Raw genomic sequence first — 15522 nt, forward strand, 5'->3', positions numbered from 1 at the left:
TCAATACATTGAGAGTGGATACCATAAAAACATTTTACAGTCAGTATCACAACATACAATCCCTTGTCGACCAATTTTTCCACTTTTTTTTCACCAACGAGGCATGGGCAGATATTAGATTGTGACGGTGTAATAACCGAAAGCCAAAAATATTGTAGTTATTAAATTACAGCAAGAAAGAAAGAAAGAAAAAAGGAAGAAAGGAAAAAAGAAAGAAAAGAAAAGAAAAAAGGAAGAAAGAAAGAAAGCAAAAAAGAAAGAAAGAAAGAAAGAAAGAAAAAAAGAGGAACATCCTTATGTTTTAATTATTTTTAGTAAGTCACTTGTGTCCTACCCATGTTGTCCTTGGGGACTAACTAGTACCTGCTGGCACCATGTTTGGTTTTTATTTTATAGGACAATGCACATAAATCAATATAGCAAAAAGGCATCCGTGTGTAAGTATGCGGCTGTCGCTCATCCTACACTTCTCATAAATGCAAAGTATGGAATGTGTAGAAACAAATACTTTTGCACATGGACTGCCGAATTAAAGCCATAGCAGAAAAACAAGACGACAGATTGACTTTTTGAACCTTAAAATTATTTATTTATTTTAATTATTCCAAGAGTCAGGAGACACACACAGGGGGAGGCATCATTCCAGTTTTGTGGAATAGCCTGCCGGAGAACCTCAAGGCTGCAGAGATGGTTTATGTTTTTAAGAACAGGCTCAAGACACACCTTTTTAATGTAGCTTTTACTTAAAATACATTGTATGTACTTATTTTATTTATCTTAGCTTTTATTTTTACTTTAAACAAAATCTTATGTATCCTGTTTTTAGATGCTTGGGTCTTTTATTCTTTTATTTTGAACGTTTAGCATATTATATTATTATTCCTCTCTTCTTTTTATTCTTTTAGTATTTTCTTTTTATAGTTTTAGCTTGGTCTTATGTTCTTAAAAAATATTATAGCCTGGTTATTTTACTTTTCCAGTGTTTCCTCAAAACACTGTTTATGCACCTTTTTTTTTTATTTTTTATGGGTCGGTATTGTGGGGGGCGGTGGGCTGGGGATTTGTTTTTAAACTACGTAAAGCACTTTGAGTACAAATAAAGATTGATTGATTGAGTATGATATGCTAAATATTGGCTACTCCAATACATTTATTTCATTTAGTATAGAAGAAGATGCAGGGAGTATTTATTTGCATAAAAAGAAGTAAACTAACGGAATTCACAGACCAGGCGGGATTTGTGCTTATTGACTAGCGACTCACAAAGAGATGCACATTTAGCAAGGAAATGATTGGCAGATAAAATCTCACCTGTTGAAGGAATGATTAAAGAGGCGGTGGATTGTGAAATTATTCTCTAACCCAGGGATGGCCAACATGCAGTAAACTTCCTGCCGGTTCATTTCATTTACAAAAATGTACACACAAAGAGGAAAACACATCCCACAGTTGGTTTGAAAGATGTGCTAAGGGGACAGTCTGACACCTCAGGCTTTTGGAAGCCATTTGCTATTTATTCCACTCTGTTCACCCCAAAAATAGTTAAATGCTCTTCTTACCGTAGGGCATTAGGCCAAAAATGATTGCTTCATAAGCGCTGCGGGATATGATTTGAAAAGTTTTCAGGGGATTGTTGATATGATTAACAACAAGTGTAGATTTAGATTTATTAAAAGTTAACCGTAAGAAAGGCTGTTACATTTCAAGTTGCCCAAGAGTTGAACATTTACCGTACACACATTTAGTTCATAACTACTCTTTTGGGGTACTGATTTTTTATAAGATACAACTAATTCAAAGAGGTGACTTGGAATGCAGGCTACGAGAATGGCTGTTAACAATGCTCATTTGTATACTTCCTAAACTTTAATGGTGACCTTAACAGAGGTACCCCTTTAAAATTCCTCACAAAGCACAATCTTCCCGTTAGCCTGAGTGAAAATAGCCATTAGAAATGTAAATTGCTCCTTTTATGTCCGCAAAATGGCTTTAAGTCCACTTAGTCTCGAGTCAGCAAAAGTGTTTTCCCCTCCTTTGGGTCCACTTTCTAATTTTGGAATAAATAGCACATGAATATGCATTTCTACTAGCAACTTTAAAAGTCCTCCAAAAGTTATTAGAAGCTGTGCGTGCCTGTGTATGCTGCACTTCGATACAGAAGTTTTCTTTTTCTGCGTACAAAAACTAAACTGCTTCAGAGACACATTTCTAAATAAACCAAACATCTTTTCTAAACCGACCTAGACCCATTATTAGAATTTGGAAGAAGACTTGTATTTTAACCAACATGGCAATACCTAAGTATTATGTAGAACAAGCACTGTAGTGTAGTGCTTAGCAGGTCTGATTCAAAGTCAAGAGGGTTTCGATAGAATCAGGCCCTCCTGTGTGGAGTTTGCATGTCCGCCCCATGCTCGCATCTCCAATATTACAAAAACATGCATGTCAGGCTCATTTAACACTCTGAATGATACCGAGGGGGGAATGTGGTGTGTATGGATGGATCAATTCAGGATTTACTGCACCTCTGATCCAAAGTCAGCTGGACTAGGTTCCAGCTCACCCGCAACCTTATTGAAGACAAACGCTAAAAAATAGAACAATGCAAATATATAGAAATAGAAATAGCTCTCTATCCCTTCGTGCATGTAAAAGGGCATGTCTAAAGCCTGATGTTGTAGAAACTAGAAGGGCTTATTTGGTCGAGGAATTTAATAAGGCAACATACCTTATATGTACCTGGAGTACAGTACTGTATAATGCATGTTGGATTTTCTTTACATTTTTAAGGACAAAGATTTATGTTGTACGGAAGCAGCACTTTTCATCCATGTTATAATCAGTGACAGTTTTGCTGTTTAAATTGATTTAGGTTAACATTAAAAATGCTACATTAAAGTATATGAATGATTGTGTTAAAAGGGACACTGTCGCTATCAAATATTTTTAGAATCAATCTCTCGATTATTCAATTGATTAATTGGCTTCCTCTTAATTTTGCATTAAAATGTATTACAAAAGCATTTTTCTACCAATTATTGTTTTGATTAAACTCAGAAGATAATCAGTCTTCTTTCTGCAAGGACTACAGAAATCAGTGAACAATTACTGATGATTAGAGGATTTTGACAATTTTATATTTAAAAAAATGGCTCCAAACAATGACTCAATTACTAAAATACTTGTCGATTAATTTGACAATCGATTACTTGTCAATTAATCAATTAATTTTGACAGCTCTACAAATGTCATAGTCATTTGGGGCTGGGGGGCCATGTTGGGGTCAATCCAAATCAGAAATAGGGTTTTAGGGCGCGAGGAATTTGAGATTCTATTTTTCAGTCCTGTTTTCCAGTACGAATGCAATGTAAAAGGTTTTATGAGGAGAACAATAATCCACAGTCCCAATTAAGTGATCCCACTTATGCATGGTATTTTGCACCAAACTACTCGACAAATCCCAAAGAGCATCAGCAGCAGAAAGTCAAAAAGTCCTTTAAAATGTCAAAGGCAAGTTTTTCCCTCAAATTCTTCTCTTCAAAGTGCTTCGCACAGACACACGCACATGCACGCTCGCACATGCACGCTCGCGCGCACACACACACACACACACACACACACACACACACACACACACACACACACACACACACACACACACACACACACATGCACACACACACACACACACACACACACACGCACACACACACACACACACACACACGCACACACACACACACACACACAAGCAAGGAGATGTGCTACTTTTGAGTCTCCTCTATTCCCTGGAGCAAGAAGTCAGCGTCTGGGATGAGGTGATAAGTGCACTGGGAAGCACGTACATACACACCTACTCCCTGAGAAGAACAAATGGTTCGGGACGATAGAAAAAAAAAAGTACCGCTGTACTTCCTCAACCAATCTGCAACGAAATTAACTTTGAATACACGGATTCATTTGAGGTATATACACAAACAACATTATGTTTAGAAGGTGATGGTGTTCAATTCGCACAATGTAACAGTGTGGGATTGCAGCAAAAGTCTAATCCCATACAACATGCATGATCATAATTTCCGCAAAGGGTCTTTGTGATCAGGTCTTACAGAAGAATCTTATCTGAACTTTTTTAACATTTAGACTCACATTAGCTGACTGTAAACATGCTACCATGACTCATCTTGCATCGAGTTGAACTTAAAGTGATGCTGCAGCACTGTGGCAGCAACTAAATCTCAAAATGGGTACTAATCCTGAATGTGAAACCAAATTCAAAACTTGGTTACTCCCCAGAACCAAAACCTAAGATAAGCCTAAACTGTGCGTAACATAATTATAAGCGAGATGAGAGAGAGAGAGAGAGAGAGAACGGGAGCATAGAGGACATGTAATTTACCACAACAAACAAGAATCAAAAAGACATTTGCCTAGCCTGCTTGATGATGATTAATACATTCAAAAAATTTGGAAAGGTCAAACGTAATTAAGCTGTAAAGGTTATATTCACATTTAGGTTCACCCTGAAATTCCATCCAAAAGCTGATTCATCAACAGTCAATTCCACAACATTGGCTGAATAAACTGATTATTACCCTGATCTCGGATGAGCCTACATGTACATTAAATGCGTAGGTAACTATAGGTTTGTACTGAGGCATTTTAGGAAAGGAAAAAAATCATACTATGGAGAGGAAGGAGCATGGAAGAAAAGGTTGAGAGTATTGTGTGCATGCGAGTGTGGTGTTTGACTGACTAGTTTCTTCCTCTTGTCCTGCTCGGTCGGCGGCTCCTCATCATCACTCAGCTTGGGCTCCTCAAAATGGCTCATCAGCATGCAGCTGCAAACACAATAATATTTAACTTAATATTAATAACCATACATATACTTGTGCGGCAAGAGACCACTTTGCGACAGGCACTATGCACACAGATACGCAGGCGTGCGCGCACACACAGAAATAATGGTGTTTGCTATTCATATTGTTTAATTGGAATGCAGAGGGAAAACACAAGAAGCCTTCTGAGTCTTGAGTCCTTGCAACTTTATTATGAAAAGATAAAAGGACGTGCACCCCCAACCCCCCCCCCCCCCCATCTGATCTCACTTTTGTCGATTTTGACGTAAGAGTTGCATTGTTCTTAAGATCCAAATACAGTGTAACTTTGAGTTCCAAACTTTCCTGTTAAGCTGAGTTATGCAGTGGGTGTTTGTGAAGCAGGCAAGCAGTTATGGAAGGTGGCAAGTCAGATGTATCCCACTCTAATTCTTCCAGTTCCAAAATCAAAGCGTTCGAGGCAAATGTAAACTTCAAAGATGGCGGATTCCGATAAATTTGTTTGTTGTTCTGTCACAGCCAGGCCAAATCACGTTGGGTTACTACATGAAGTTACTTATTTTGAATAAGTAAATTAATGCTATAATAAATGAATAGATAATGTAAATATGTTTATAATAGTTTAAATAAGGCTGGTCGATATGGCCAAAAAATTAAATCTAGATTTTTAATTTATTCAAAAACAATTCCTGAGCAAAATGTTCAGACAACATTAATGTATAAATAAGTTTTAACATAAACTTAACATTCATAGTTTGTGCTTGAATGCCATAATTAAGTAGTTGGTAGCTATTGTAAACAAGTCTTGTAAACCACCCATCCACTTGTGCAAAATTACAACTCACAAAAACATTTGGATGTAACAGACCATAAGAACAACAGCTTTTAATCATCCAGAAGACAAAAATCGATTTCACGATTTAGCAGATTTTCAACTATTTAAATTTAATAATGACAATGTATCGAATTAATTTGATTTACTGTTCAGCCCTAAGTTTAATTTCTGTTTTGCACCCCCCACGACTTCGCAAATTGGATCTCTGAGTTCAAAGGGGCCTATGATCACTTCTTGGTATGAAAAGTCTGACTTTCAACCTTCCTCGAATGCAGCATTAGAAGATAAATAGTTGCATCAAAGTATGATAGATAAAGACATACATAAATACTTAAACATGTTTATTCAGAGCAGCATTGCAAGTGGAGATAGTGTGTGTGTGTAATGCAGACAGGCGGTGAGGAAAGAGATTTTGCATTGTTTAATCACAGCAGCTTTGGGAGTCAAATAAGTGGGTGGGTGCCAGGCAGGCAAACGGCTCCAATCAAATCAGTCATTCATAGCAGCTTTGCGAGTGGTGCAAGTGGGTGTTTGATCTAACTCCACCGTACGCATGGGCAGTTCATTGCATGCTTTCAAGTCTAAAACTAAAATATGTCAATTGGCTGTGAAGCACAGAAGCATCTGAATGCATCAAGCATTAGATAAAGAAACATCAAAGATAACCTTTCTGTTGAAGCTTTGAGTTTGTTTTTCCCTGGCACATTGAGTGCAAGAAAAGAGCATCACCGACAGCAGGGAGAAGGGCGCCTGCACGAAGCTTAGAATTTAGTCTGATGCTTCAGAGTCGAGACATACTCATAGGCGGCAGATTCATTTTCAAAGGACGATGGGATATTCCCTTCCCACGCCAAGCTGATGTGCACGGGACATTTTTTCTTCAACTGATTGACTTTGACAAAAATGTGCTCCCGCCGATGCCGCTCGCCCTCCCTCAGCCCATCCGTCACTATCCAGGACTAAAGGAGCACACTTTCAACCTCGCGCTTATCATGAGAGTGGGAGAGACGCTGCTGCTTATCATGCCTTAATGAAAAGATGCAGGGATGGGAGTTTATGTTCCATCACTGCATTTGCAGTGCCTGCAAGGTTCTTACATTTTTAATACCTTTTTTGGTAAGCTTTTTTTTTTAGGGTATTAATATGAGGCTGGTTCACTTTTGTTAATTCATAAGACAGACAGACATGCTCACTTACTCTTTGTAGGTGCTCGTCTCGGGATCTTCCGTCATCACGTCATGCAAAGACTCGACGCAGATGTTGATAATGCCACAAAACTTGTCCTGGATCACACTGTATGACACACAAACAATTGGGTCACTGATGACACTTGAAAACGTATACAATATAGTATAAGTATAACTATATAATAATAGCAATGAGAGCAACATCGCAACAAAGAGTCACAATCTGTTAAATCCAGCATCTAATGCTCTGTCTAGCGCTTTTTTCTTCTTTTTTTTTAGGAATCACCTTCAACACTTCCCTTCTGACATTTGAAATCAACCTTTCTATCTGGGATATACACACTCAAGGGGGCATCACATTACATCACATTTCAAAGGGCAAGAAAGGCAGAGGCCAACGGAAACAAATTGCTCAAACCACAACCCAATCTTGTAGCCTTGCAGAGCCTAAATTGATTAATAACATGCATATACTTAATGAAAAAAAATGCACCTGTTATATTACTTCAACAAATAAATTCCGAAAAAGACACTGGAATTTGAAGGCCACATAATCACCGCCGAAACCGCTAACCAATTAAAATCCCATTCAACACATCGTTAAATATATCCGTCAATTGTGATTTCATCCAACGTCTCCGGCGTGATTACTTTTCTGATGGCTGATGGTGCTGCTGGCGACTCGTGCTTTTAATTCAAGTCAATGAAATTTGATGTGAAAGCCAACAAGACTGTAAAATCAATAGTCTTTGTGGCCCAGCTACTTATAGATTTATAACTGCAACACTGCCCTCACTGGTGACAAACAAAGTGCGCTGCAGTACCCAGAGCACATACCATTGGAACTACCTAGAGAGCAATATTGTCATTTTAAATACTGCAGTCCCAACCATTTTTTATACACCTGTTGTTAACAATCTGCATTATTAGAGTAAGTGCACATGCAAATTCGTGCCCGCCATCTAATATCTGGGCTTGTGGAAATGGTGTGTGGCATTGGCGAGTATGTGCAAGTTTCTCGGTGTAAGCTCAGTTCTCATTGTGTTTTTATTTTATTTTATTTTTTTACAGTTCTCATTGGTGACAGTAGCTCTATTCTCTCATATGTGAGGGCAATGGGCATTACAGTAAGCAAACATGTAATGCAAATGTGCCAAAACAGCAGGCGCACGAATAATGAATTGGGGAAGGTAATTTCTGCCAAATCACAAAAAATAAATAAATAAAATAAAATATACGGCCGAAATGAGTTTCCTCTGCAGGGTGTCCGGCCTCTCCGTTAGAGATAAGGTGAGAAGCTCGGTCATCCGGGAGGGACTCAGTGTCGAGCCGCTACTCGTCCGCGTTGAGAGGAACCAGTTGAGGTGGCTCGGGCATCTGGTTCGGATGCCTCCTGGACGCCTCCCTGGGGAGGTGTTCCGGGCATGTCTCACCGGCGGGAGGCCCCGGGGACGACCCAGGACACGCTGGAGAAACTATGTCTCTCGGCTGGCCTGGGAACGCTTTGGGATCCCGTCGGAGGAGCTGGTTGAAGTGGCTGGGGAGAGGGAATTCTGGGCTTTCCTGCTAAAGCTGCTGCCCCTGCGACCCGACCCCGGATAAGCGGTAGATCATGGATGGATAAAATAAAAATTGCGTTTGACTCTCTCTTTTCACAGTAGTGTTTGGAACGCAGTCCTGCCAAAGATATGAGTTGACTGCAACCTCAAATCTCCACAGAATAAAAACAAACAAACAAACTTTTCAGCTATTCAGGCCTTCAAAATTTAGAGGCTCCACAGTAATTAACTGAAGTAACAGCCACTCATCTATTCTATTCACACGAGTCTCAGTTTAACTCTGTTGACTTTTGTCTACTTAAGCTCATTTTCTCCATTGAATATCATGTTTCTGTGACATCATGAACAATCAAGTAAGCAACCACAACACCCCAGGTGCATAAAGTGCGTATTGAAGCAGTACAGAAAAAAATAATTGATGATCTAGGCCACAGGCAGCAGTAAGCAGCCAGCCACGTTAAATCGCATTTAAAGAAATGGGAACCTTAATGAGACCCCATCTCATCTGCTTCACATAATAAGTAACTTGCAGTGCTAAACCCTTATCCATTGCTCTTTCTTGCTTATTAGCAAATTACAATTACAAGCTACTGGCAGCAGAAGTTGGAAACTTTATAAAACCTTTGCTCTACTCAACCTTAGTTTGACAACTATGTGTCGCTCTTACAGAAAGGACAAAATAATTAGATTCATGATGGGAAATGAGGAACAAGATACGAAACCCCTTCCAATTTTAGCTGTGATTGTACGCGGGATAGTTGATTTGTCATGCAGCGGCCGACCAGCCAAGGCTGTCATATCCAATTGGCAAAGTTAAGCAAGCATGGGGGTGTGACAAAGGATTTCATGGCTGTCTAACATTACACAATCAGGACTGCGGAAAACGTCAGTCGTCCAAAAATCTTGATGAGGAAGTGCATCACTATGCGAAACAGAAAGAACACCAGAAAAGCTTATCTTTAAAATCCACATAGTAAAGTTTCATTAAAAAACGTATATGCGAAAACTATTAACATGATCTGACATATATTCAGTCAAACAGAAAATGGATGGCTGGATTAAGAAACCAAACAAAAGCTGCAATAAAGGTAGTCCCATATTTATTATTGTCTATAATAGTTAAACCCAGTGGTGCTCAGGTTCGGTCCTCGAGAGCCCCTATCCAGCCTGTTTTCCACGTTTCCCTCCTGCAGCACAGCTGAGTCTAATGATCAGCTAATCAGCAAGCATGTCTTGCTCAAGGGAACCACAACGATACCCAGCTAGCATCTCTCCAACAAATAATTGTATTTTTACATTTTTGTCTGCAGTAGGACTCAAACAGATTCCCTCCGATGCCAAAGCCCAAGTCCTTATAGACTGGGATAAAATTATTATTGTTATTTACTTACACACCCGAAGAGCGAATGAGCATGCGGCGAATTTCCTCCTCAACTTCTGCGAAAAAACCCAGACAAAACTCAGCTCTTCCTCAACATACAAATATGTCAGTCTTTCAGTAGAGATGTATCACTTCGGCATACTTCCTTGGCACAAAATACTATTACAATACATTTGGTGGCATCTTTATAGAAAGAACACAAAATCCACGAATAGGTGAGTATTTCAGCAAATAGCTGAGGATAGGTCCTACAGAAAAAAATATATGACTAGGTGAATATGAATAGCAAACCATGAACAGGTGGTTCATTGTATACTGTACGTTAGCAGAAAATCTATTCCTATTCTCTCAGACCAGGCTAAGAGGCATAGAAAGGTGATGGATCTAAATCCCCAAGGGCCTGTGACTGACAGATGTGTCTTACCTGTTGTCAGACGGTAAGAGTGAAAGCAGGGCCAGAGAGGACAGCTTTCTCCTTTCAGGCTGCGTGATGTTGTCCATGCGGTCCACCCACATCTCAATCACACTGCCTAACAACTGGTTAATCTGGTAAACCAAAAAGATGGAAAGCCATGTTTTAAAAGACAGCGCTAAGAAAAGGGAGTGGAAATTAACAGTCTTCGAGAGCGCCTGACTTAATCTTGTTGTTTATGAGAATTGACCTTCCTATTTTCTCTGCCTCATTTAGCAGCCAGCCTAGAAAAGAGGCGGTTGGCACCGTAGAGTGACAGCTGAGGGATTTTTCAAACAGCCTAGTCTTTCCTTTTATCCATTTAGATTAAGGCCAAACTATAAACAGTAGGTGATTAATTTCCCTGTAGTTGGGGTGAAAACAATTTCAAAGTTTCAGAATAAAAGGGGCTGGAGCTTTGACACAGTGCCTGGAATCGGTACCATTTGCAATTCCATGGCTCATCACTTTGAGCCCAGTTTCAGAATGATTCACTTTTCAGAGGCACTTTGAGGTGGCGTCTTTAACGGGCGTTACAAGAGACTGCTGAGGAGGCAGAAATGAAGGACAAGCACCGATTCTCACCTCCTGGCCACACTCAGAGGCCATCTGAGTGAGCAGCGATGAAAAGAAGCTGGAGTTCTGCAACAGAATGCGACCCATGATGCCCAAGTAGGTGGACATCACCACAGGGTACCTCTGGAAAAAAAAATAAAGAATAAGAAAAAAAGACCATATTGCATAAGAAGAAATGCATTCACAGGCTTTAAATACTGTAACTAATTGTTCATTAGGCACTGGGGGAGGTACAGTAGATGGCAATCGTATCATGATGTAAGATTGTCTAATTTTGTACTGGGAACTCATTTACAAGAGGGATCTCCAGTACACCATTTTGGTTTGCAACAGAATTCAAACAATGAAGTCTACATGTGAAGAATATGTGAAAGTAAGGCTTTTATATTTCTTAAGTGCATGACTCACTAGGTGACTAATTGTGGCACAGTGCAAAGCGACAGCCACCATTTGAATCTAATTTGTATGTAATGTACATACAGTAATTGCAGTCCGGGGAGACAACTCACCTCACCGTCGACTACACCTCTGAGGACAGCTGGCAGCAGGGGCTGGAACATGTGGGCACCCAGTATTGGGCTAACCTTTAAAGCTATTTCTACCACCTGCCGGAAAACAGAGATGTGCAACTTGAAGGACAAAGCAGCAAGGGAGAATCACATAAAATTGTGAGGAAGCCTGTTATGTAAATGTATTTATATATTAAAAAATAACACGGACATCTGACAATGGAAAAGACCGCAAGGTGCTGGGGGACATTGAAAGCGAAACAAGTGTCAGTCAGAACGAGTGCTAGGAAAATCTGTGCTTTTAATTGGGGCTGTGACCTGCAGTTTGACAAGAAAGGTGAGTCCTTCAAGTTTTAGTTAAAAACATTTCAGTGAGTTCAATCAGAGAGTTGAAATACAAAGAGGAAATGGCTTCACTGCTAAAGAACAAGGAAAAGTAAGACCATTGGAGAAGACTCCCATTTCATGTTTATTATTAATGTGGCGTACATGCAAAAAAAGAAACTACAAAACTCGACTGTGTTCCACTAAGTCACAGCTCTGTTGATTTTCTGCACTTCAAATGAATCCAATAAATAAGCACTCCTCCTCCCTAATTAGCCTTCACACAATTAGACCTTCCCAGGAATCATCAATGTTTTTTCCACGCACACTGTGCAAATAATTACCTCAAGTGTGAATGACCAAAGGGAAAGGACGGATAAACACTATGTCTGTGTCAGCCTATATTATGTATTCATATGAACTTTTCAAAGAAATCCACAGATGTCAGTAAGGGTACTCGTGTGTGTCACTGAGCACCACTGTGTGGGATGACGCATTTCTTGTAGCCAGAATAAAGGAGCTACATGTACAATAAGTATGCTCTCTGCATACAAGGACCACTAAAGTACAAAGATCATGCTGCAATGTTGGCGGAGGATGAAGAAATACTGTTTGCATTGACTGCTGCTGCACAAAAAAGAAAATGGGGTTTGCATTTTTATATAAGCATGCAAGGGTATTCTATCACTAACCTACTCTAATGCAGTCATAAATTACAGTAAATAGTTGTATGAAAAACACTTGTCATAAATAAAGTATTACAAAAATCAAATGAAAACAATATCTAAGGTAGTAACAGAGTGCCTTCTTGTGCTCCATGACAACATCCTTAGTCTGCTGTGCAATTTAGCTCATTGCGCTTCCTTCATAACCTTGAAACATCTATGTCAGTAACGATGTAAACCAAGGAACCCCCAGTGTAGGAACAGAAAATGCCTACCTTCAGAACTTGGACCTGTCCCTCATTCGTGATGTCTTTCAGTAGATCACAGAAGGACTGACATAAGGATTCAGCATAATTCTGCAAAATACAAATTTAATCAAATCATGTAAATGCTGAGAAGCTGAAATTGCAAAGTAGGTATACATAATTTACAACAAACACTGCAAATATTGCTTATTGTAGCACATCACAACAGACACCCGGCCAAGATGTCCCACTGAATAGTAACATGACTTCAGAGCATTTAGAGATAGTCTCCTATCCCATAAAAATAATATTTGTTGTAATTACAATGGGGTAGATGCCACGGGATTCCGACTTCCGGATTTTACACATCAGCGCCGTTTCCGTTCCAACACTCGCACCCCCACCCCTGTGCCCCAAAATGCGGGAGAGCGTCTCGGCTATCTAAAATGCTGCGGACACTGAGACTGACACTACAAACTCGCAGCCTCGCACCCGTCGACAGGAACGCGCAACCGAGGGGCACAAAGGCAGAAGCGCAAGTACTGGACCGCGGCCCACACTCTCGCAAACCGGAAACTAAAACAAAGTTGATGGGTGAAAACCCGGAAGTCCCGTCTCCTTCGTGGCATATAGTCCATAGTCTGTAAACTGGATCTAATCCCATCTGGATTTGGCTGAGAGGTGGGGTACACCCTGGACTAGTCACCAGTCAATTGCAGATTAAAAATTTGGGTGGATTTTCATAGTATTTTCGTAGTCTTAATAATAATACAAATAAAAAAAATGCATCAAATTTATGTAGCACTTGAATAAAAAGTCCAATATCTCTAAAGCGTCTTGATGGAACACAACAATCCCCCACACATTTGGGACCCACTAGTCACAAATCAAACTATTCCACAAATAGTAGGGGATTACTGTCAGACATTCAGGTAGTGTTCGTATATCAAACATCAAATTATGGTCTAAATTTTTCTAAATTTAAGTATTGTGTATATCTCACCTGGAGAAACTCTGTTGGAGACAAGTACAGGTAGGCATTGACAATCTGGAAGCATGTGCGCAGGTTCTCTGAGCTCAACTCTGCACACAAAAGAGCACATTAAAACGTTATTACGCTGCTCGTAAAGCTTTGACTGACAATGCCGACAGCGATGCAAAAGGCAGGAAAAAGGACAATGGTATCTGAGTAAATGACTGAGTGTTAAATGTGTCATTCACAGGGGAAAGCTAAGTGCATGGACCCAAATCACACACTGTGTTCGACTTTTGAGGTTCCGTTGTATCACAAATTGAACAAAGAGTAGGAAAATAACTACACTGGCTCAGCAACAGGTATTGGGGGTGTAATTAAAGCGAATTTAGGCAATGGCCACCACATAAAAAAAAAAGAGTAAGCGATTAACTAAAAAAAAATCAGCCGGATGAGGCTGAGCTTTTCTAATTACTCGTTTCAGGATATCGAGGACACGAGCAATTGAACAGCACAGCTTCAGGCTTACTTGACTCCAGAGAGGCTGCTCATCTGCCAGTGTTAATGTAAGGCGCAATATTAACAATGACTTTATTCTAATTACTAAACACCTCTGACAACTTCATTAGGCAAGCATAACATAATTCATACTTGCCCTCCAGTGTTTGTCTGACCTTTGCTGAAGCTTGCTGACATTCAAGCCCAGTGTTTGGGGAAATACAATCACCATCTTTGATATTTGTTCGTTTAATGCAGGGGTGGCCAAGTTCGGTCCTCCAGAGCCCCTAAACAGCCTGTTTTTCATGTCTCCCTCCTTCAGCGCAGCTGAATCTAATGATCAGCAAGCTTTGCAGAAGCCTGATAACGATCCTGATCATGAATCAGATGTGTTAGTGGTGAGAAACATGGAAAACAGGCTGGACAGGGGCTCTTGAGGACTGAACTTGGCCACCCTTGGTTTAATGTGTCCAGAAGAAAAAAGCTTCATGCACACTACATCCCTCCCACCTTCTGTAAGTGCATGTTCTGATTATGGACTGGTCACAGTGCACAATCCACTCATTTGGTTCAAATACTATTTGGAATGCAAAAAATGCTACAGAAGATTGATAGATATTTAATTTTACATTATGCCCTGGTGTTGGGTATTATTTGATGGAGAGAATGGCTAAAATCCTAACAGCCATACTTTCTGTCCCACACAATGGACTTGTACAAGTATGAGCTAAATTTGAGACCAACTATTCTAAAGCGGTACAGTATATGGTCTGCTCCATAGGGCAGCAGTCCTCACTGTCACACACAACCGTCACAGCTGGCATGAGCAATCTACTGTTGACCCACATCGGAAAAGATACTGATCTGTTTTTTCCAGGCTGGTAGTTTTTTTATATGGCGAGACCCCACACTGCTGCACACTTGCTTCACTAACTGATGCTCTGGAGAGCTTTGAATCAGAAAAATATGCAAGAAAATGATATTGTTCATATTCAGAGTGCGATACCTATGACCGTAAGGAAATTGAGCTCTGACTGTTCCACTGTCTACAGACTTGTGTGCACGTCCAGCCAAATTTACAAGCTTTAGAAGGGGCAGAATCTAAATCAACAAGGTGCTTTTATGATTCAAATAGGCTGGAGCCAGTTTTCCCCTCCCGGCAGCTCTAGACATGAAGCGGTCTGAAAGTGTGCAAATCTGCAATTCAAAGAGAAATTGATTGGGGGCTAAAATGAACTTTCATTCTCCCACACACAAAGAGAATTCTGTTGCCTTGATTATGAACTAACCCACTCACTCAGCAACACTCAGGCATAAAGCATAGGCGACACAAAGGTCGCCCGGAGAGTGGGGACTTCCAGCAAGACCAACAGCATACTCACGGCTTGATTCCGTAACCAATGAGATTTATTTAATAAGTGTCAACATTCTACAACTAATATGAATGTGGAAGTGCAGTAACATGTGCTCCTTCTTAGAAC

At 40.1% G+C, this 15522-nt stretch overlaps 1 protein-coding gene across 1 annotated transcript in view; it reads right to left on the reverse strand.

Moving 5' to 3' along the window:
* The window catches only part of ipo11 (importin 11), an 84792-nt gene that overhangs the window by 13464 nt on the left and 55806 nt on the right, over nucleotides 1–15522 (reverse strand). Inside the window, exons 23-29 of the mRNA XM_086076899.1 lie at nucleotides 13574–13653; nucleotides 12601–12681; nucleotides 11337–11432; nucleotides 10837–10950; nucleotides 10225–10346; nucleotides 6871–6966; nucleotides 4757–4841 (exon numbers count right to left, since the gene is read on the reverse strand). Of these exons, the coding sequence (XP_085933025.1) occupies nucleotides 4757–4841; nucleotides 6871–6966; nucleotides 10225–10346; nucleotides 10837–10950; nucleotides 11337–11432; nucleotides 12601–12681; nucleotides 13574–13653 (674 nt within the window). The remainder of the gene's footprint in view (nucleotides 1–4756; nucleotides 4842–6870; nucleotides 6967–10224; nucleotides 10347–10836; nucleotides 10951–11336; nucleotides 11433–12600; nucleotides 12682–13573; nucleotides 13654–15522) is intronic.

This window comes from Leptonotus elevatus, chromosome 5 (assembly GCF_054856555.1).
Source record: "Leptonotus elevatus isolate MCC_2025b chromosome 5, RoL_Lele_1.0, whole genome shotgun sequence".
Classification (NCBI taxonomy): Eukaryota; Metazoa; Chordata; class Actinopteri; order Syngnathiformes; family Syngnathidae; genus Leptonotus; species Leptonotus elevatus.